General features: G+C 41.5%; 1 protein-coding gene across 1 annotated transcript; it reads right to left on the bottom strand.

Annotated features, from left to right (window-relative positions):
- Positions 1 to 3,768: 3,768 nt before the first annotated feature.
- LOC131248982 (uncharacterized) lies at positions 3,769 to 4,764 on the bottom strand. Its single transcript, XM_058249519.1, has 2 exons — positions 4,602 to 4,764; positions 3,769 to 4,494 (listed from the first exon to the last, which is right to left on the bottom strand). The coding sequence occupies exons 1-2, from the start codon at positions 4,665 to 4,667 to the stop codon at positions 3,958 to 3,960; spliced, it is 603 nt and encodes a 200-aa protein (XP_058105502.1). The 5' UTR covers positions 4,668 to 4,764; the 3' UTR covers positions 3,769 to 3,957.
- Between the last annotated feature and the right edge of the window lie 19,786 nt (positions 4,765 to 24,550).

Genomic DNA, 24,550 nt, shown 5'->3' on the forward strand with positions numbered 1-24,550 from the left:
GACTAGGAGATCAATCCTGGTAGACGGGATCTTCCAGAGACATGGACATGTCCTCTGAAGAAATTTTTTCCACAAACGGTTTCAATTGTTGGCCATTTACTTTGATAATATTACCATTCTTATGATTCTTGATCTTGACAGCCCCATGAGGATAAACAATTTTAACAATGAACGGGCTGGTCCATCGAGATCTTAACTTTCCCGAAAAAAGATGTAGTTTCTAATTATATAAGAGGACTTTCTGATATACCTCAAAATTCTTTCTAAAGATCCTCTAGTCATGGAATGTCTTCATCCTTTCCTTGTATATCCAATTATTCTCATATGCCTCATTCCGGATCTCCTCCAACTCATTCAGTTGGAGTTTGTGTAACGATCTTGCCTTTTTTAGATTGAAATTGAACGTCTTAATAGCCCAATATGCTTTATGTTCCAACTCCACATGCAAATGACAAGCTTTCCCATAGACAAGTCTACAAGGTGACATACCAATGGGGGATTTAAAAGCTTATATGGTAAGCCTATAATGCATTGGTTAGTTTAAGAGACCAATCCTCGTGATTAGGATTTACTGTTTTTTCCAATATATGTTTAATCTCCCTATTCGAAATCTCAGCTTGGCTACTATTTTGTGGATGATAAGGGGTACTTACTTTATGCGTAATGCCATATTTCTTCATTAAAGCTTCAAAAGGCCGATTACAAAAGTGAGAGCCTCCATAACTAATGATAATACTTGGTGTTCCGAATCTAGACAAAAAGTTCTCTTTCAGAAATTGTAGAACTGTTCAATGATCATTGGTTCTACAAGGGATAACCTCTACCCATTTTGAATCGTAATCAACAGCTAGATGTATGTAGAGGTATCCAAAAGATGAGGGAAATGGTCCTATGGAATCAATGCTCCAACAATCGAATACTTCAACAATCAATATTGGGTTCATGGGCATTATATTTCTATGACACATACCCCCTAGCTTTTGGCATTGCTCGCATGATTTACAAAATACATGGGTGTCTTTAAACATGGTAGGCCAGTAAAAGCCACACCGTAGAGTTTTCGTAGTGGTTTTTCTTGTTGAAAAATGTCCACCACATGCATAGGAGTGATAAAGGGAGATTACTCTATTTTCTTCATTATCTGGTACACATCTCCTAATTATCTGATTTGGGCAATATTTAAAAAGATATGGATCTTTATAGAAAAAGTTTCTTACCTAGGCAAAAAATTTCCTTTTGTCTTGCGCAATCAATTAAGTTAGTATCGCACATGTAGCAAGATAATTCTCAATATTAGCATACCAAGGTAGAGAGGAAACTGAAAACAGTTGTTTATCAGGAAACGTGTCCTTAATAGGCGTTGTCTCTATAGAATTAGAAAGAGGCGAGAGAGATGGTTAGCCACTACGTTTTCTAGTCCCTCCTTATTACGTATTTTTAAATCAAATTGTTGGAGTAGAAGGATCCATCTCAAGAGATGGGGCTTAGCATCAATGTTGTCATATCGCATATGCGATCGCACAATCGCATATGCGGTCGCATATATATAGATTTTGAAAAATTTAAAAAAATGAGAAAAATAGGGGAAAAATAAGAAAAAAATGAAAAAAATATAAGAAAGTAGGGGAAACTTTCCTAAGTTAATAGATAAATAAATTTATATGTTTAAAATATATTCGAGTGAAATAAAACCGATTAAACAATGAATTAAACATTAAGTCATTAACATTCGACAATTATAGTTAATAAATATCAATCAACACTTAGTAAGTAACAAAATGAATAGGCTATTTATTTATTATTGATTGTAGAAAATGGGAATATAATTTACAAGTCAATAAGTCATGCACTAAGTCATTAGCAAAATAATACTAAATGGTAAATGTATACATTGATCTATTTACCATTGTGACATTTGATCACCACCACCACCATCATCATCGCCTTCATCATTCGAGTCATCTCCTTCTTCCACATACACTCTGTTTCTTCATCATCTGTATGTATTACTACTAATACTTAATTAACATCCAACAGTGGATTTTCAGCTTGATCATGATCTTCTCCTCCTATCTCCTTAATCTCTTCCACGGGTTGATTGGTACTACCTAGCCCCCTATCATTCGCTTTCGAGTGGAAGTAGAAGTATATTCTCCATGTGTTGATCTGTATGTGACATCTTCAACTTGCTCCCATGTTAAGTCCTCCATAGCAAATATTGGGTCCTCCATCTCTACGAGTCACTCGTTATTTGCATCCATCTTATCTAAGCAGATAGGATCAAAGAAACCATGTTTTTCTTTCCTAGTTTGGAATCGTTCTTGCAATTTCTGATTGTATTGGACGAAGATCAAGTCGTTGAGCTTCTTTTCCGGAAAGCGATTCCTTTTCTTGGTGTGAATCTGCATGAAAGAAAGTACGTGTATTTCGCATTAGCTATTTAGCTAATATCTTACACTTATAAGTTGAAGTTACAATTACCAAACTGTAAGTCTGTAACATACTAACATATTAACATTTTCAATCTAAACTTACCGCCTTGAATATGCTCCCATTGCACTCGCAACCGCTGGCAGAACATGTGAGTCCAAGAATCCTCATGTCCAGCTTCTTTAGAGTTGGATACTTCCTGTTCGGGTCCACTCCATAGGCAACCCACTAGTTAGCTGAGAAAAATAATTTAATTAGGTTAAACTTTGTAGATTAGATTGTAAAAAAAACTCTATAAGAGAGCTGAGACATTCATACTAACTGGGCAATTTCATTGCTCGATACTTGATGACGATATCCCTTGAGAATATGCCCTCACTCTTTGTATAGAAGTCCAGTAGAGTTGAGATCTGGTCTCATTCTTCTCTATTTGGAATCATTCTTTCCAACACATTAATAAATCCAAACATATATATAGTAAGTGCTTTCACTAGATCAGGAGAAGCGAATAAACAGGCTGGGTTAAGGATGTAAGCAGCCGAATACAATGGAGATGACATTTGACTGCCCCATCTTCTATCTATAATATCTATAATAGGCTTGTAATCACTTTCTCTATGGTTAAAATGGCCCATGATCTTATTTTTCGTCCTCTCTATCGCATCATATATGTAACCCATAAGAGACTTCTCATCCCCGTCCATTAATCGCAATACAGTGACTAAGGGCTCGGATGCTTTTAGCGCTTTCACCACTTCGAGTCCAAAAACTTTGTGAAAGGATTGTTAGTTGAACTTGTTTCCCTTCAGCCTTCTTTGATCAATGCCCACTTGTAAAATTGGACGACACTACAAAACTTCTAAGTTCTGATTTTTTTTTTCAAGTAATCTTTGTAGTGTTAAGAATGTTGTAGCGAAATGTGTGACTGCTGGACGTAGCAAGTTACCCCCAATGTGTTTTCTCATTCGACTGAGAAGAAATGACATGTTTATACATAAAGACCGTGATTCTTCTAGCCCTTGCAATCTCATTTAAAAATAATCTACCTATATCTTCTAACATCAGATCAACACAATGGGCTGCACAAGGGGTCTAAAATAAAATGCGTCTCTTCTCCACAAGAAGACGATCGATGGCTACATATGAGGCTGCGTTGTCCAATGTTGTCGAATAGCATATGCGATCGCTTTTTTTTTTTTTTTTTGCATTTTTCAAAAAATAAAAAAAATCAGAAAAATCAGAAAAAATTATTATATGTCATTGGCCCTTGAAATACATTTAATTTAAGTAAAATAAAACCAATTACATTTACAATTTTACATAATGAATTAAATATTAAGTTAAGTCATCATTATTCATTCATCAACAATTCTACTACATTCTACAATATAGTTAACTTCTTAACAATTAATATTTAACAAATATGAAATATCAATATTCAACATTCAACACTACATGATATACATCAACAATTAACATGTAAACAAAATGAAGAAGTTATTTATTTATTATTTATCTAATTAATAATCATTTACATTGATCTAGTAACCATTGCGGCATATCACCACCAGGTCCACCACCACCACCACCACCATCATCATCATTCGAGTCATCTCCTTCTTCCACATACACTTCTTCTTCTTCCGTTTCTTTATCATCTGTACGTACTAATACTTCATCAACATCCAATGGTGGATGATCTTCAGCTTGATCATCATTATCACCATCTCCTTCTTCAATCTCCTCAACGGGTTGACGGCTATTACTCACCCTCTGGCTCCCCCTCGTCCTTCGCCTTCGAGTGGTACTACCTTCACCAGGTGTCGATCTGTATGCGACATCTTCAACTAATGCCCATGTCAGCTCCTCTCCACAAAATACTGGGTCCTCCGTCTCTACGAGCCACTTGTTATCTGCATCCAACTCATTTAAGCAGATAGGGTCAAAGAAACCGGGCTTTTCTTTCCTAGTTTGGAATCGTTCTCGCAATTTTTGATTGTATTGAATGAAAACCAAGTCGTTGAGATTTTTTTGCTCAAGGCGATTCCTTTTCTTGGTATGAATCTGCAAGAAAGAAAGCGCATTTGACATTAGCTATTTATGTAATTAATTTAGCTTAGGCCACTAAAAAATTGAAGTCTACAAACAATTACTAAACAGTCTAAACTTACTGCCTCGAACGTGCTCCAATTGCACTCGTAACCACTGGTAGAACACGTGAGTCCAAGAATCTTCATAGCCAACTTCTTTAGAGCTGGATCTTTCCTGTTCGGGTCTACTCCATAGGCAGCCCACCAGTCAGCTGAGAAAAACAGTTTAAGTAGGTTAGAGACACTTTGTATAAAAACTATTTGTAAGAGTACACTAAGACTGATATTCATAGAAGTATTTACTGGGAAATTTCACTATCTGATGCCTTATTACGATATCCCTTGAGATTATCCCTTCACTTTTTGTGTAGAAGTCCAACAAAGTTGCGATCATGTCCAGTTCTCCTCTATCTGGAATCATGCTTTCTAAGACATCAATAAATCCAACCATATGTATAGTTAGTGCTTCTACTGGATCAACAGAAGCGAATAAATAGGCTGGGTTAAGGATGTAAGCAGTTGAATACAATGGGGATGACATTTGGCTGCCCCATCTTCTATTTATAATATCTAAAATTGGCTTGTAATCAGTCTCTATAGTTAAAATGGTCCATGATCTTATTTTTTGCCTTCTCCATCGTATCATTTATGTAGCCCATTGCAGGTTTCTCATCCCCATCCACCAATCGCAATACAGTGACTAAGGGCTCGGATGCTTTTAGCGCCTTTACCACTTGTGTCCAAAAACTTTGAGAAAAGATTGTTTGTTGAACTTGTTTCCCTTCAACTTTCTTTGACCAAGGCCCACTTGTAAAATCGGCCGACACTACAAAGCTTCTAAGTTCTGATTTCTTTGTATGTAATCTTTGTAGTGTTAAAAAGGCTGTAGCGAAACGGGTGACTGCTGGATGTAGAAAGTTACCGCCAATGTGTTTTCTCATTCGACTGAGAAGAAGGGCGTGTTTGTACATAATGACTGTGATGCTTCTAGCCCTAGCAATCACATTTATAAATAATCTACCTATACCTTCTAACATAAGATCAACACAATGGGCCGCACAGAGTGTCCAAAATAAACGTCACCTCTTCTCCATAAGAAGACGACCGATCATTACATATGAGGCTGCGTTATTTGTAATTACTTGTACAACATATTTCTCACCTATCTCTTTAACTACACCATCTAATAAGTTAAACGAATATTCTCCCGTGTGTGAATGACCTGACGTATCCACGGACTTCAAGAACATTGTCCTAGCTGGACAATTTACCAAAAAGTTAATGAGAGACCGACCGGATCTATCGGTCCATCCATCGGCCATTAGTAAACAACCATATGTTTTCCACGATTCCTTATATTCAGTTATGAAGGATTGTGTATATTCAACCTCAGTTTTTAGGCATGTCTCCCTCATTTTATGATATGAAGGAGGTTTAAGCCCAGGTCCAAATTGACCTATAGCCTCAACCATTACTTTGAAGCTTCTAGATTTAACGGTGTTGAAAGTAATTCCGGTTTGGTAAAACCACTTAGCAATATATTGAATAGTGGTTTTTCTATTTTTTTTGTTTATACCGGTTCTCTAAAGTTGTTTGAGCTGGCCTTTTCCCTCTACCCCTTTGGTCGATCACATCCTCGGGGTGTGGTCTACACCATCTATCCATGTGCCCATGCCCTCGGGCTCTTTTTGAGACCGTTGGTTGTACTTGTGGTGGTTGTGGTCTAGACCGGCCTGTCGAAGTAAGGGGAGTGAGACTAGCTTCATCTACATTAACTACATTTATATCTTCATATGCATCTTGTTCCAGATATTCCTCCTGACGTAGGACACTATTGCATCTCTTTCTTGATTGTTTTTCCATATACTCTATGATCTCCATTCGAATTTTTGGAGTAATTTTGTCGCTTGCTTTTGCATTTGACCCCGGTAAATGTGCAAGGTATTGCTTGTGCCTTGCAATGCCACCAGAACTCACATACCCATATAACTCATATACTATGTGAGTCTTTTCCGTAACACTACGGTAGTGCCCATACTTCCAACCCGGGTCATTCGACTTGGATTTCAAAGAGGAAGATTGGGAAGAAGACATTATGATGGTGGTGTGTGTATTATTGATTGCTAGTAGCCTAGTACTAAAAAGTAACTAGAAACTAGAAAGTAAACTAAAGTAAGAGACTAAGATCTAAGAGTAGAGAGAGAGAGAGAGAGAGAGAGAGAGAGAGAGAGAGAGAGAGAGAGAGAGAGAGAGAGAGAGTTACACACACACTTACACACTTTACACTAGTCGAGAGAGAGAGTTACACACACACACACTTACACACTTTACGTTAGTAGTAGACTAGTAGTAGTCTAGTAGAAAAGGAGAGGGAAAAGAAAAGGAGATAGAGGGGGAGAGAGAGAGAGTTGAGTTACACTTGTAGAAAGGGAAAAGAAGAGGGAAAAGAAAATGAGAAAGAGAGAGAGTTGAGTTACACTTGTAGCAAAGAGAGGGAGAGAGAGAGAGAGATTTACACACAAACAAAATTAAAATTACAAATTTAAAAGAGGTTCCAACTTCCAAATTCTTCAATCTTCACTTCTTGTCTAAGTTGTCTTCTCTTCACCTTTGCCCCTCGACTTGAGTATTGATCTTGAATTCTTGTTGTACTTGTAAGTTGTAACTTCAAACTTGTAAGTTTGTAAGTTGTAACTTGTAACTTGTAACAAAGTAACAAACAAACTAAAAAAAAATGATAGAAGTTGTTAGAACTTAGAAAACTTAGAAGTTAGAACTTGGATATTATGAAACTCTAAGAGAAAATGAGATAGAGAGATAGAAAGAGAGAGTGGTGTATGTTCCCTTGATTGAACTAGAAAGTAGAAAGAGAGTTCAATTCAATAGATGGAGAGCTTGGTTGTCTTGTAGATGTAGTAACTAGTAATGTCTCTTGAATCTTGATTATTGAATGTGGATGTATGTTCCCTTCCTTGATTGAAACTTCAATCTCAATCTTGATTCTTGATTCTTGAAAGTTGAAAGAAATACGGAATATGGATGGAGAGGAGTGGATGTAGAGTGCTTAGAAATATGTAAGAGAGCAAAATAGATAATAGAGAGAGAGTTTGAGCTTTGAGTGCATGTAGGAGTGCTTAGAATCCCTTTTTATAGAGAAAAAATCAGGATTAAAAAAAAAAGGTCAAAAAACGGTCAGAAATATGACCGTTGGCCAATATACGATTGCATATGTGTAGTGATCGCATATGCCACTGCTGCATATGCGATCCCACCACATATATGCGCATATGCGATCGCACATGACAACATTGGCGTTGTTTGTAATTACTTGGATAAAGTATTCCTCACCTATTTCCTCAACTACACTATCTAATAAGTTAATCAGTATGCGAATGACCCTATGCATCCACGAACTTCATGAACATTGTCCCAGCTGGACGATTTACTAGAAAGTTAATAAGAGATTGACCAGATCTATCGGTCCATCCATCAACCATAAGTGAACACTCATAAGTTTTTCACGATTCCTTATATTCGGCTATCAATGCTTGTGTATAATCAACTTTGACCTTGAGGTACGTCTTCCTCATTTCATGGCATGAAGGATGTTTAAGCCCATTTCCAAATTGACCTATAGCCTCAACTATAACTTTGAAGCTTTTCAATATAACTGCATTGAAAGCAATGCCGGTTTGGTAAAATCAGTTAGCAATATATTGAATAGTGGTCTTCCTATCTTTTTGTTCATACCGATTTTCTAAAGTTGTTTGAGCTGACCCTTTGCCTTGACCCATTTGGTTGACCACATCCTCGGAGTGTGGTCTACACCATCTATCCATGGGCCCATGCCCTCGGGCTCTTTTCAAGGCCATTAGTGGTCTAGATTGGCCTGTTGAAGTAGGGAGAGTAGGACTAGCTTCATCTACATGAACTACATTTATATCTTTCTACGCGTCTTGTTCCAAATATTCCTCACGACGCAGGGCACTATCACATATCTTTCTCGATTGTTTATCCATATACTCCATGATTTCCCTTTGAATTTTTGGAGTAATTTTGTTACATGTTTTTGCATTTGATTTCGGTAAATATGCAAGGTGTTGCTTGTGTCACACAATGCCATCGAAACCCATATACCCACATAACTCACATACTATGTGAGTCTTATCTGTAGCATTACGATAGTGCCTATACTTCCTATTAGTGCATTGTTTTATGCACCTTATTTGTCAATCACGTGAGTCCACGCGTCATGTAATCGGTTGAGCCTTCGGAAGCTAAAGACCGAAGACACAAGTGACGTTGGAACATCAATGAGCAAAAGAACGATGATGAAGTGACTTGGTGACCTTAACCCTTGACCCAAAACAACCTGCCTCTAGATGATCTTAAAACCTAATTAGTAAAACATTTAATGATCACCCCTTAAGCCATAGGAGCCTAAATTGACCACCTTTAGAATGACTTTAGAGGTCTCAAGTTGCTGAAATAACTGCACAAATTCAGCAACCTTCGGTCCCACCAAAATTGGCCACAATAGGACAACAAGCCTAGCCTTTGGCCCCTCTTGCCATTCGAAGCATTTTATAACGTGTTGGCAGCAATCTGACTCCATAGTAAGCTAGTAGTATCCTAGCCGTAGGATCTTTTTGGCAATCATATGTCTGTTTGTGCAGACCGCAAACTCCATTGTGAACGTCGGACATGATCTTCATTGCTTCTGTCTCATCCATGTAATGTAGTAGGATATAGTTGAAGGACCGCTTGTATTAGATGCTACCGTTTATCGTGAACTGTGTAGCTAGCCGTTGAATTGTGTGGCGGTCCATTGGTGTTATGCCTTTTAGGTACGTTTGGACTTCGAGATACTTCTTCATATCTGTGTACCAAGGGTGGCCATTAGGTGGTAATTTGGCCTCTTTGATTTGCATGCCAAACATTGGGTCTTCTTGAAGCTCAACTGTGAGCTCCCATTGGGTTGCTTGTTTGGGGATCTCTAACATAGATGTTAGAGTGGCTAGCGCATCGACGAATTGGTTCTTGGTGAGTGACATGTATGTACCGGTGACTTGGTCAAATTTGTCAATGAGATTTTTGAGGTAGACGTGGTATGGGACTAGTTTCTCGTCTTTCGTATTCCAATCACCATTTATCTGATTGATGATGAGTTAGGAGTCACTGAAGGCCCTTAGCTTCTTTACACCAAAGATAATGGCCTTTTTCAGGCTAGTGATGCATGCTTCATACTTGGTCATGTTGTTGGTGCATCCAAATGCTAGCCTTCTTGAGATAGGAACTAGGACGTCATTAGGGAAGTAAAGGATTGCCCGTACCCCATTCACCTTAGTGCTAGCGGCACCGTCGAAGTATAGGGTCCACTCATCTGCGCTTGGTCCTTCCTTGATGAGCAGGATGTCTTCGTTGGGGAGGAAGGTCTTCAATGGCTGATAGTTTGACAGAGTGTGTTGCAAGGTGATCCTTCAGTGCTTGCCCCTTAACTGTCCTCTGGGTGTAATAGGTGATGTCTAACTCAAAAAGCAGCAACTGCCACTTGGCGATTCTTCCTGTCTATGCTAGATTTTCAAACAGATACTTCTACGGATCGATACGAGTGAGCAGGGGGATTGGGTAAGCGATCATGTATTGACAGAGACATTGAGTGGCCCATAGAGGGCAAGGCAGGTCTTTTTGATGGTCAAGTATCTAGTTTCGTAGTCAGTGAATCTTTAGCTCAAGTAATAGATAACCTGTTCCTTTATTTGGCTCAAGCATAGGCATATTGAGCGGGTACTTTTGATTTTGTGGTAGGCCTTTTAACAGTCTTTGTTCCATTCTTTTGGTGAGTAGTTTTTTTTTTTTTTTTGGGAGCAGCTTAAAAATGGGATCACAAATGGGCGTTAGCTGGGCGATGAAGCGGCTGATGTACTGGATCCGGCCTAGGAAGCTACAAATTTCGTTCTTGGTTTTTGGAGGTAGCATTTCAATAATTGCCTTTGTGTTTTTTATTCGTCCACTCGGATGCCATCCTCACTGATAATAAAATAGAGCAATTTGCCCCTGGCCACACAAAAAACACATTTTTTGCTGGTTGGGGTGGAGCTTTCCAATATGTCGAAGAGGTGCTCAAGATTGCTGTAGTGCTCCTCAATTCTTTGAGATTTGACAATTATATCATTTGCATAATCTTCGAGTTCCTTGTTCATCATGTCGTGGAAGAGTGCTGTCATGACTTGCTGGTGTGTAGCTCCATTTTTCAACCTGAATGGCATGACTCGTTAGTAAAAGGTTCCTCGATGTGATGGTGTACTTTTCACGGTCTTCCACGACCATTTTGATTTGATTATAGCCAGAGAAGTTGTCCATGAGGGAAAAAATCTTGTCCTGTCGTGTTAACAACCAGAGTATTGATTTGTGGCAGCGAGAAGTCGTCCTTTAGGCTGGCTTTATTGAGGTTGCGACAATTGATGCATATTCGCAGTTTGCCGTCATTCTTTGTAACTGAGATGGTGTTCACGAGCCATTCTGGGTAGTTGGATGCCACCAAAAGCCCGTGTTGTATTGCTTGATAACCTCTTTTTGAATTTTTAGAATCCATTCGGCTCATATTCTTCTCAACTTCTGCTTGTTGGCTTGATCTTTGGCTTTGACAGATAGTGTACACCTACATCTTCGCTGAGCCTAGGTGTGTTTTTGTAGAAAAATGTAAAGTTTTACAATCGTCGTTTCAAGAACTCAATCATCCTCTGCCTATCTTTAGGGGATAGGAACTTTCCAATACGTACTTCCCTAGGGATTTTGGAAGTCCCAGGTTTATCGTCTCAAAGTCATTAGGAACAACGTTAGCTTTTGAATCGAACTTATTGTGGGGATTCTCAAGTTCGGGAGTCAGATCGTCATTTCCCATGTCCTCGACCTCTTTTAAACACATGAGCTCGAAGTGTAACTCTAGATTGAATTCGTAAATGTTGACTTCGAACTCATGCGGCTCATCATACAGGTTTGGCACCTTATTGCTTGAATTTTTTGAAACATTTTCTTGATTTTTTGGATTTTGGAAAATTGGAGATGATTTTGAGAATTTTTGAATTTTTAGATGTTTTCGAATTTTGTGCATTTTTTTTTTTTTTTTTTGTCTTTTGGTTTTTAAATTTGTTGGACATCGAGCAAGATGGCACCGCGAACTAATGGTTGCCCTAATTCGGTTCGGGGTGCTAAGTCCTATTTACGTCATTTTTTTTTTCTTATTAAGTTGGCGTTGTTAGGCAGTTGGCTAGTGGATTCCACTGTCAAGGGGACAATGAACCAGTTTTGCCCTGCACTCCCTCCGAGAGGCAAGAGCCTTAGAAAGTTAGAGGGGGTTCTGCACTGTTGTGCCCAACCATCATGATGAATCTGGGGCCGGATCGTCTCCGGGGCCTTTGAATACCTCGGGTGGCAGCAGTTCTGGTGAGACCTGGACAAAGTCCAATTGATGTGGGCAATTCTTATCCCTTGCTTGGATGTCCCTTGGGCAACTCGGTGAGGGTGAGCTTGTGCATGGCATTGTCTGGGTGGAGTCCGGTTTGCCGTCTTGATAGATGATCCCAACACTAACAAATTTGATGGGTGCCTAAGGGAATGGATTGCCTTCTTCCCGATGGTCCCACCTCTTCTTGGGGCCTCGCTCCTTGGGTTCGTCATTTAAGGGAGACTCGTATTCTAACCGTCTTACCCATCATTTCTCTAACCTCGATGACCTTGGTGGAGTCTGTTGGGGGACCATAGAAGCACACAGAGATGAATCTAGGAGTAACCCAATCGCACCAAGCAAACAAAAAGATAACAAAACGATTTAACGTGGAAAAACCCTTGCTGGAAAAAAACCATGGCACAAAGCGACATGTGATCACTATGAAAGCAGAAATTACAAGGAGAAAGAGATTAACCGATTCAAACAACCTCGAATCCCACCTTTGCTACACCCTTTGAAACCCTTGGACGAATTAAAAACCCTAGGAATACCTCCTAATCTTGTTTACACCCATATTTATAAGCTATGGAAGAATCCCAAACAAAATTGGAAACAAATCTTGAAAAATTGCAACTCTGTGAAAATTCTCGCGGATACCGTCAATGGCATCGAACGGTCTTCGTTGTCATCGAAACTAATCCTTCGATGGCATCGAAATAACACCTCAACTGTCAAGAGACAAAACGTGATTTTCCGGAAATTCTTGATTGCATCGAGCCATGTTTGATGGCATCGAAGGTGCCATCGAACACCCTCCGATGACATCGAAAGAATGCCCCTATAATCCAGTGACCAATTGGAGAAAAACCGAAAAATCTCGATGGGATTGAGCACTGTTCGATGCCATCGAAGGTGACATCGAATAGTCTATTGATGGCATCGACAGGCCTTGTATTTGACTAGATTTAAGACATCAAATACAACAGAGTCTTGATGTTCGCGTTGGTAGTTTAGGATTTGATGCTCAGTTGGAGTGAAGATATGATTGGATTCGAGGGGACATTCTGTTGGTACATGGTTTACAATCTCGAGTTGGAATAGCGTGTCCCTCTCGTGGTGCCGTACGTCAATGACCCGGATGTCTCGTTCTCCCAGATGGACTGCTTTTGCAGGAAAATTTTATTATGGATCAACGAGGATGGAGAGTACTTTGTCCGAGGATGGAGAGTACTTTGTCCGTGGACATACTTGACTCTTTGGTGAAGAGTCGAAAGTATGGCCATGACTTTGGGTAGCCATGGGTGGTCGAGGAGAAGATTTAACGAGGACGGGATGTCCAGGACTTGGAAGGTAATGGTGGATGTGCTTGGACCGATTTGAAGCTCGATGTCAATCTCTCCCTCAACCAGTCTTCATGAGTTGTCAAATGCCCTTACGTTCATATTGCTTGGCTTGAACATGCACGATTCTGTTCCTATATACTTGGCAGTTCACAGTGGGCAGAAATTTAAGCTTGAACCTTTTGTTAATGATTACGAGCGGAATCTTGAAATTCTTATGACAAACGGTTATGTTTAATGGTTTTTTGTGGTCATGACCTTTGGGCATGAGCTCCTCGTTTGAAAAGGTGATTGCTTGTGGTGTGAGGAGCTATCCAATCATGCGTGCGACAGTTTTAGGCGGTGCTTTCCAAGAGATATGTGTGTCATTCAAAGTTTTTACGAATATCTCGCGACAGGTTTGTGACGAGTAGAGGAGTTTCCTAAACGAAGATTTGTCTGGGAATTGTCTTCAACAGTGTTGCCACATCGTAGGCAACTTCAGTCTTGGAGACAAACTTCGCCAAAGGACCCTTGGGATCTCCCTTGGGCATATCTCTTTGGAAGTATCGCCTATTAGGTTCATGTTGCCTACCTTGACACATTCATGGTAGTTCTAAGGGACTGCCTTGCTATCGAAGACGGGAATTGGCCGTCCTTGAAGAACCAGAGGAGGTTGGGATATTGGAGATGGGGGGTCGAAAGAGGTGGAAGCAAGTAGGCCGGGATGACTAGCTGGGCTTGCCCCATGAGAATTGGTGGCTTGGAGGATGGGTTCTCTAGTGTAGTGGTTGCATGGCCAAGGTTGATTCTTACCTTGGCAAGCATGTGTGGCAGGAAGAATGGGGAGGGATTCTTTCCTTGTAGGACTACTGGTGGATGGGTCTACGTCTTGTATTGTGAGACGGCTAAGGACTCCTCCTTTGGAGGACCAACAATTGGTGGCTCCATTGATGATTGGGAGCAGGATTGTGACTGGATTCAGGGGCCTTCCCTAGAAGAACCAATGGTTGGTTTCATGACTGGCTAGGAGCTGAATTGTAGTGGGGTTCGAAGGCCTTCCCTTGAAGAACCAATGGCTGGTTCCATGATTGATTGTGATGGGGAGCTGGATTGTAGCTGCATTCAAGGGCCTTCCCCTAAAGGACTAGCACTGGAGGGGATCGTGCCCCTTGCAAGACGAGTGGAGGAAACTCTTGATTGTAATTCATGGCCCGAATAGACTAGAATGGATGGGAGGATTCTCCTTGGATAATATTGACGGTGGGGTTGCTCTATGTACCGAGACTTGCTTGATCTCGTGGCAGAGGGTTTTGGAGTATGTTGTTGTTGGCAGTTGCGTCAGGGGCTGCAATCATGATTTTCTTTTTGTCAATTAAGTTTTGGACTGCGTGTTTCAGAGAGACAACATTCCATTGTTTGACCCTTGGCTTGGTGGAATGTGCAATACTCAGTTTTGTTGTAGTTTGGCAGCATAAGGTTTGTAGGAGGCCTAGGTTGTGGTAGGGTAAGAATTGCCTTTGGGTTAACTTGGCCAAGATATCAATGTATGAATGGGCTAAGGGAGTAAACTGCTTGGGCTCTTGGGCTACACTCGCTTGCCTATTTTGGTTTGAGTATTGCGGGTTGCATTTGGGTTGTTGCTATTGAGGCTCTAGTTGCTACTATCCCTGTTGAGGGGCGAATGTGTGCCTTGGGCAGAGGCGACAAGATTATCAACTTTCGTTGGATAAGGGTGATTGTGTTCCTGTTTCTGGTCCCATACCCATTAGATTTTTCTTCGAATATGGTTTTTCGTGCGGGGGTGGACTGGTGAGACCAAGGAGAGATTGTTCTAGCTCCTTTTCTAGCTTATACTTATTTTCCCGTGTGGATTAGTTGTGTGAAATTTGCGTATGGGTATAGGATCAGGTAGCCTGATATATTTGGATTCACCGAATGAATGATTTCGTCGTCGTAGATAGGTGTTTTCATTATGGTGGTCGTAGCTGGCCATCTTCCAACTTAAGTTGACGGAGACTCGTCGTTTCTCTATCTGAGGGTTGCAAGATCTGCCCTTTAGAGTGCTGCTTTTAGATTGTACGTAAAGCGATCTACGAAGGCCTGGGAAATTTTTTCCTAGGTTTTGATGTGGTGGTAATCGAGTGACGTATACCAATCGAGCACGTCACCTTTTAGGCAGTTTTGAAATAAATGAATCAATGCTCCGTCATTGCGTGCCATGGCATCAAGCTCGCTACAAAAAGCTTTTAAGCGAGCTGTGGGACTTGTTCCATCGTATTGTTTAAACTTAGTTACCTCAATATTTTGAGGCACCTTGGCATTTGGTAGGGGACAATGGTACCTGAACTTGGTGGATGGGAAATTCACCCCATGTTGTTTTTAGATCTCGCTTCTCATGGCCCTAAGTGGTCCATCAAAGTCCTCCTGAAGTCTATCAAATTTGGAGGGTTCAGGTGGAGAGGGCTATGCCCCTTGCATTATACAATTTGCCTCTTCTTCATAGCGGTTGATTTCCTCAACATTTCTATAATCCGTGTTGAAGGGATTTTGTCGAGATGGTTATTGGAATATACATGAATGGAAAGTAAATGTTGAGGTTGATTGAGATGTTGATGTCGCGATTGACTGGAAAATAAATGTTGTGCTTGACTGGAAGGTAAATGCTAAGGTCGATTGAGATGCTCTCGCTGGAATTGAAAAAGGTTCTCGTTAGGGGAAGGTTGTTGGAATTGATGGGAATTTGCCTGTTGCAACAATGATTGTCTCCTGTTAAGAAGAAGAAATTGGACGCAAATCTGGCTCCCGTCGGGGGTATTTGCGAAGACCTGCCAATGGCTCATGTTAGGAGCTAGTTCGAATTGGTTTACTGTGTGCATGGTTGGATTGGATGGACCGACACGAGTGCTATGTTGTCGTATCGGTGCGCACTGAATTGAAGGTGTGGCCCCAACTTGGAGAAAGCAAGCCATGGGGTCTTTGAGCCTCTTTAGGTTGATGACCATGTCGGTCATTGTCTCGTTGATGAAACTATGGTGTTGAGTGGTTAGGAATCTCGGTGATCATGGGGGTGATGAGGAATCAGGAAAATCTCCCTGAATGGACATGGCGGCTTGCGTGCTAGTAGGGATGATGCTTTGGTAGGCGGAGCAGTGAGCCCATAGACGATTTTTGGGCCCAATGGTGATAATGGCGTTGTACTTTCTATTCATTGATTTGCTTTCGTCTTTTCTTTACCCCCTTTTTGGCTTTTCTTTTTCTGATTTTTTGATTTTTTGTTCGGATTTTGCTAATTGCAAATTAGAATGCTGAATGTAGATGGCATGGAAGTAAAGGGGACTAGTATATATTGGGATGACAGTGTGAGTGTAGGAAAGTAAATGGGTTCGATATATACTGGAATACCAGAATGTAAGTGCAGGAAAGTAAATTGACCAGCCTACATTATACACTGGACTGTTAGTGAGTTAGTGAGTTAGCAAGAGACCAATAATCAATGGAATGACAGAAAGTGCGGCGTAGAAAGTAAATAGGACCGGTATTCAATGAAGTGCAGGAAAGTAAATGTGGAAAGTAAGTAGGATGAACATTATATTGGAAACATAGTACATTGAAATTATGAAACCCCCTTAAAAATCGTAAAATCTTGTGTTTCGAGTTGGGCCTTGGCTAGTAGCTAGCTAGAAATCCCTAGTGGAGTCGCCAGTTCTGTGAATGCTCCTGCCACGAGCGGTCGCTCTCACTATCGTCTTTCCACTATACAATTGGGGTTTAGTGTTAACTCGGATGGGATATGTTTTATTGGAGTCACCACTAGCCAATACGCCAATGAAGCTCAAAACCTACGGTTTGCTAGAAGCCGTAGAATCACTTTTGGGTTGGGGGACACAAGATTCCCCAAGTCGAATTACTCCGTTGGTTGGTTTGTGATTGTAGATTCCAAGCAAGGGCCTCGATGATGGAAAGGGAAGAGGTTACACCCATTTGCACTCGCATGAAGTGTGATCTCTACTTTATGGGATATTTTGATTTTTGGGGGATTCGACAAAATTTCAGCATTACGACATCTGACTACGTTTCATATTACCCCCAGGGCCAGGCAGATAGGTAAGAAATGGAAAAAGGAACTATCTAGCCTTACTTCGTAGAGCCAAATGGCTCCGGGTAAGCTAAAGGAAAATAAAATGTAGGAGTAAAGATGAATGCAAAATTGGCCTTACTTCACGCAGTCACAGACTCCGGATAGGCATAAATAAAATAAAAATGTAGTCCTAGCCTTACTGCACAGAACCAGAGTCTTTGGGTAGGCAAATAAAGTAAAGAAAAGCAAGAAAGAATAATAGTAGTCATAAAATAAAGATGACTGTTGCTAGACATGTGGGGTGTAATGCGATCTTAGTTGAGATGTGAGAAGAGAAATGGGTGACTAGACGCCCTTTTGTTGCAAATGGATGGTTTGATGTCCCCGATTTCAACTATTCTCTTGGCTTCAGTGGCTTCTCTACTAGGCTTTTTTTTTTTTTTTTTTTTGGTCTCATAGGTTGGCCAGCATGGCGTTATTGTTGGGAACTTTTCAGACAGGCAAAACCTTGGACGGGTCATCAACGGGCCTTATGATTGACTTGAACCTTCTCTCTGAACTCTCTCCTTGCTTCCATTGCACCCTCTACTTCTCTCCCTATTCTCTCCCTTTGTCTTAGGGGCTCTTTGCCGAGTCTCTTAAGAAAACCACATCATAGGCCCTTGGATGAACAACGTTTGTTTTTTAATACCTACGTTTGTGATTGCTACTCTGACGACTGTCAAGTGATATCAACAATCACAAAAGAGCTTTTCTTTTCGTCGGCTCTTGGATGGCCTAAGGTCCGTTTTGTCCTTTTTTCTGCATAAGTGTGGTCATGCATAGTGGGTTTTTGAAGTTTTGGGAAGTTTAGATGAGTGTTTGAGATATAATCTTTGCTAGATTTGGCGTCCGTTGATTGTGTCTGATGGTTATTTTTGGGAAGTGCTAGGGACCCTTTCTATTTGACCCATTTGGATTTTCAATGTCTTTGGGTCGACCAAATGTGGCTTTATGAAAGTTGCGTGTGCTAAGGTTTCCAGATAACCCAAACAATTGGTTGATATCTGATTTAATTGAGATGTGGGCCCGCCAAACTTGTCTGCCAATCATTTTCGGGTTGTGCTAAGGACCTTTTCCATCTGAACCATATGGAATTTAAGGCCTTTTGGATTGGCGGGAGGTGGTTTTATTGGAATAGCACGTGTTCTGAATTTTCGGAAGGTCCAAGTAGTTTGTCCAGGATTGGATCGATCAGGTCTTCGATCTGCCACTTTGGTGCCAACGATGCTTCCCAGTTGACTTGTATGGTCATTTAATGATTCTTGAGTTGCCTAAAGACAGTTTTATCGAAGCCTATTTGAAGGTTAAAGAGTAGTTTGTTCTTGTTTTGGGTTGGGTGTCTACAATATGGTTATCCCTCGAGAAGTGGTTTGCATCTCAATGTCGATGTCGAGTAATGCAACTCAAATGCCAACTACAAACAAGTCGGCGTGGCACATTGTCCATCATTGACTATATTAAAAAGATCACATCAACCATGGACAATCTATTCATGGTCGGTACATTAGTGGATGAGTAAGATCTCGTCACCCTAATTCTCAATGGACTCGAGACAAAATATGATGGGACGGTTGCCTTGGTTTGGGCAAGGCAGACCCCCTTAACATTGGCCGATTTACATGGTCTACTTCTAAGCACTAAAATGCGCCATAATGACAATGATACTTTTGTGCATTTCGATGCCATTATAAGCATACTCTATACATCTAATCCAAGCATGGGCCCACCAAATGAAAGAACTTTCATCCTTTATCCTCATCCAATCACACATATGGCATTATGAGTCTCCTCCCATATTTGAAGCTTTGGCCTTGTTAGTTGGAAACAACAAAGTCCTAACAATTGATAATCTTCGTTGAAGGAAATTGCCACTCATAAACATATGCATCATGTGTATGAATGCTAAGGAATTTGTGGACTGCTTCTTTCTTCATTGCTCCTCTTTTTCACCGAAGTTATGGGGTGGTATTTTCTCTTTTCTTGTGCATCGTGGGTGGTCCCTAGTTCTAAGGGGCTTTCCTCCTTGCCTAAAATGGGGGACGGATAGGCAAAAAAGGCAAAACTATGTGGAGAATGGCCTTAATAGCAAGAATATGGTCACTTTGGGAAGAAAGAAACAAGCGTTGCTTTAGAAATCAAAGAGGTTTTGATGCAGGACATGAAATTCAGATATGATGTGCAAGATTTCAGATTTAAGATCACATAGTTCATAAACAATTATACAAATTCCATATCCCACACAAAAGTCCAAATATTCAATTGAGGGGAATCTATGAGGGTCCAGGCCTACACACGTTAGGGCTGGATCAATAAAAATTATGAACTAAACAATACTCAGAGGGAAATAGAAATCATCCACACGCATGACAATCAATCCTTAATCCAAGGAATTCACCAATTTCAAATCAAGGAACCCTAGGGTGAGAAAAGAGATAGAAATTGGGGATTTAGGTCAAAGGTTAGGGTTTATAAAATTAGGGATGAAAAGAAGAAAACAAGAGGAAAACCTGACCTAGAAATAGCTCCTGTGTGCAGACGCTGCCCCAGGGTTAACGCCGTGCGCAGATGAGCTGGCCGCACGTGCGATGAAGGCCTGCCTTCCCAAATTGGCTTCTTGGCCCTGGTTGGCCAGGCTGAGGCTGCAAAACTTCCAAATTTCACGTCGATTCGGGCTGTGGTCTGGGCGTGGTGCTCCGTCAAAGTTTCAGCCCTCCTGCAGGGCCAGATTCTGAAAATTGGTTGTGGAGGGATGAATAGCTGCAAAACAAACGGATTGGGCACGAAGATGGTTGTGGGAAGGATGAAATAAGATGGAGGGGCGGATGAGGATAAACGTGGCTTCGCACCACGGTAGTTAACCCTTCGAAAAGGGAGGGCTTCGCACTCACTTTAATCTCAGCCCTTCGAAAAGGGAGGGCTTCGCACCCACTTTAATTTTTCCACAACTCAGAAACTTAGAGAGCAGAAAAACCACGGAGGAATTTTTATTCAATTTCAATGAATCAAAAGAACTACAAGGGGTGCCTATTTGTAGGGAAAACCCTATACCCCTAAATTCGCGCCATGTGCGCAACCTCTTTCTTGGCGATGAAGTAAACTAAAATAAAAACCAAACAAAGAAATCTAAAGCGTTCATAATGTTCTAAATAATAACAATAAGCAAAACTTAAAATATGAAATCAATTCGACTAGTGGGCCACAATCATGAGATCTCATGATGGACTTTTCTTGACTATCGGGCCCACTCTTTGAATGAAAACTCCGTCTTCTAACTAGGAGGCCCTCCCTGGACGTCGTCATTGAGCCAGATCGACGGTGGGGCCCTCCCTCGTAAGTACGTGTGTAGGGGGGCGGCGTGCGTGCGTGTGATGTCCTCATCAGGTTTAGTGTCAACTTGTAATGCGGATATCAGTGGTGAACCCTTTAGAGTGTACCAGAGGAGGAGGCGTCGCTGATAGAGTACCGGAGCGGATGAGTTGATGTGGATGGACGCTTGGTCCATTGGACCCATTTTCTGATGTGCTACGAGTGTAGGAGACGCATGACCGTACCCTGACCACAGGCCCATGGGTTGGATTTCACATCCTGCCGCATGGGTGTTTTAGTTTTATGTTTTTTTTTTTTGTTCTTTTCCTTATTTTAAGGGGCTTTAGTGCACTTTTTTTTTGGTTATTTTTCTTGTTTTCAGGGGCTTTAGTGCATTTTTACTTTTTCCATGGTTTATATATACATTGTGAGAAACCCTATATTATTATTATTATTGAATGAATAAAAATTCGTATATTTTCTTCCTCTTTTATCAAGAGGTTAGGGTTTCAGGATTGGCCCTTGGGTGTTGAGGATTCTACCCTAGTTTCAGGTTTCATTCTTCCCAAAGCTTCGAGGTGTAGGAAAGGGTAAGAAATTCGCCTTCTTTTCTTTTGATGACAAAAGACTCGTAGTTTCTTCATCTCGAATCCTCCCTTCTTCATCCCTTTCGTTCTTTCGGACATTCCATTTTGATTTAAATCGAAAAGAGGGATAACTAATCAGTAAAATCAGATCCAAACTTAATCGTGGACTAACTTATGCTAGATTCGGGATATCCTCATATCTCTAGGTCCTCTCCTTTTTACTGTTTATGTGATTTTATACTAAGGGGCATGATCCTTATTGAATGATCTCACCTCTGTGTTGAGATTTGCCTAATCCATTTGATTAAAAAAATAGTTGGTTTATTAATTTATTTACTTGAATCTCATCATCCATATGATAAATGCATCTAGGGTTAGGCCATCACATGTCCCTGCATCAGTTTTGGTATCAGAGCCAGGTTTTGGCGTAAGTCAGTTTATTGAAAGGGGCATATTTTGTTGAGTTTAGTTATCCATTTTCCTAGTTTTTGTTGAGTATACGTATAGATCTAGGCCATATAGGGTAGTTGTATTGCATTGGTATCATTACTTGTCATTCTTGGTGTATGCCCACGCGCACTGGTCGTGGATTTGGTCTCCATTACACTATGGACTTTGATCAATTTGCCAAGGCTATGGAGGGCCTACTTAAGAGAATGGATCAACAGTTTTGAACCTTGAGGGATGGTATCGCGTAGCAATTTGTGCATCAGGATGGTAAGTTCATGCGTCTAGAGGAGATAGTTATGTGCTTAGAGGCTGATACTCCAACCACCATTGTAGGTAGTGCCCAGGCGACCCCCGACACTGGGGTTGTCAATCAGTCCCAAGTTATGGGCCTTGATCCGCCTAGGGATGGTTTGGGCGCAAGCCAGGCCCGTGGGCCTAGCAACAAACACGATGGGGTATATCCATTACCATCCATACACAATCATGATCCTGTTCTTTCCGCCCAATACGAGGGCTATGGTGGGGTGCTTCCTCAGCAACCTCAGAGATACCATGAGCACGAGGATCCTTTCGCTAGGGTCATGAAGGGTATCAAGGTTGACACCCCCCAAGTTTTGATGGGAGATTGGACCCTAAAGTTTTTTCCGACTGGTTAGTAGACATGGACCACTTTGAGTGGCACGGTCTGCCAGACCCACGACGGGTTAGGTTCACCAAGATGAAATTGGTGGGCCAGGCAAAACTATATTGGGGAAATATGGAGCATCACTGTGAGCGATATGGAGAGGGGCCAGTTCTCTTTTGGATTGAGATGAAAGAGTTGTTGCGAGAGAAGTATGTTCCCCTTTCTTACAGGTAGAGGCTGTTGGATCAATGACACATTTTGCGCTAAGGATCCATGACGGTGACGGAATACATCTCCAAGTTCGATGAATATATGATGAGGTGTGATGTGGATGACCCTGCTGTGGTTTTCTCTCGTTTCCGTATGGTTGTCAGGCCTGAGCTTTAGTGGGAGCTCATGCTTCACATGGTCATCAGTCTGGAACATGCTTACCAGGTGGTGCAAGAACTAGAGCCCTGTGCATGCCAATCCAATGTGAGGGAGATTGATTTTTGACCTACCATGCCTAGAGTAGCTCCGCAAGGAGCGAGACCCTTGGTCAAAATTCAACCCAAAGCTCAACCTGGTACCTAGCCAGCCAACAGAAATCAAAGTAACAATATGGCTGGACCAAGTACTAGGCCCGTGATTCTAGGGTAGTGTTATCGCTGTGGTGGCATGGGTCACATCATTGCCGAGTGTTCAAATAAGGGTGGACGCATTGCCTTTGTTTTCGAACACTCCACAGAAGAAGTGACGGATAAAGTTGATAGTGACCAGGATGATGAAGAGATCATTATCCCCTTACTTGAACCAGCTAGTGATGCCGAGGATGATACTGTAGAGATTACCCCACTTGCAGTGGTGAGGTGCACCTTGACCCAGATGAATGAAAGCAAAGATTGATGCAGAACCTCCATTTTCCACTCTTATACCAAGTGCGGATAAAAGAGCTACAAGGTGATCATAGATAACGGGAGTTGTGAGAATGTAATTTGCCCAGTTACTTTAAGTCACCTGGGGTTGAAGCCAGTCCCTCACCCCAACTCATATAGAGTTTCTTGGGTGGATGCGACATCCCTCCTTGTGACCTAGCGATGCCTTGTTTCGATTGAGTTTGGACCACATGAGGACAAGTTGTGGTGTGATGTGGTCACGATGGACGTTGGTCATATCATCTTGGGAAGGCCATGGCTCTATGACAAAGATGTCATAATAGTCGGGCGTATGAATAATTGTATATTTAAGCATGAAGGAAAGAAGCTTGTCTTGACCCCGCTCCCTCCCAAATCGTCAACCTGAGCGAAAGATGTTGTGTCCCTAGGCGGTCCTAAGAGTCAAAGGGCGCCTCAATTGAAGTCTCTCCAAACTATAAATGCTAAGGAGTTTGAGAGAGAGACGAAGGGGGGACTATGGTGTATGGCCTACTGGCTAGGGAGAGTACACCCGAGGTTGCTATGGGGATACCCCAAGAGGCTCGTCCGATCCTAGAGGAGTACCTTCCAGACAAGCTTCCACCGATGCCAGACATTTAGCATGCGATAGATCTCGTCCTAGGGGCGACCCTACTAAACGACCCTCATTATAGAATGAACCCCACCGATCATGTCGAGTTGAAGAGGCAAGTGAATGAATTGCTGAAAAAGGGATTCATTCGTGAGAGTCTGAGCCCGTGCGCCGTGCCTGCGCTTTTAACGCTCAAGAAAGACGGCACGTGGCACATGTGTATTGATGGTAGAGCCATAAATAAGATCACTGTCAAGTATCGGTTTCCCATCCCGAGGCTTGATGACATGCTTGACATGATGGCCACCTCTACTATCTTTTCAAAAATTAGCCTCAAGAGTGGCTATCACCAAATTCGTGTTCGCCCGAGAGATGAATGGAAGATTGCCTTCAAGACGAAGGGCGAGTTGTACGAGTGGTTGGTTATGCCCTCTGGGTTAACCAATGCCCCAAGTACGTTTATGAGGGTGATGACCTAGGTGCTGCAACCCTTTATGGGCAAGTTTTTAGTTGTGTACTTAGATGATATCCTCATCTATAGTACGTCTCTTGGCCAGCACATCAAGCACTTAAGGCATGTCTGCAATGCCTTGTGCACAGAAAAGCTCTATGCGAACCTCAAGAAGTGTTCCTTCTTGACCTCCTGAGTTACCTTCCTGGGGGTATGTTTGCAGACCCCGAGAAA

This window comes from Magnolia sinica, chromosome 6 (genome assembly GCF_029962835.1).
Source record: "Magnolia sinica isolate HGM2019 chromosome 6, MsV1, whole genome shotgun sequence".
Classification (NCBI taxonomy): domain Eukaryota; kingdom Viridiplantae; phylum Streptophyta; class Magnoliopsida; order Magnoliales; family Magnoliaceae; genus Magnolia; species Magnolia sinica.

Coding starts and splice junctions, on each gene's coding strand:
- LOC131248982 (XM_058249519.1), bottom strand. CDS start 4,667: ATGAAGATTCTTGGACTCACGTGTTCTACCAGTGGTTACGAGTGCAAT. Junction 4,495..4,601: donor ATTGGAGCACGTTCGAGGCA/GTAAGTTTAGAC, acceptor TCTTTCTTGCAG/ATTCATACCAAGAAAAGGAA.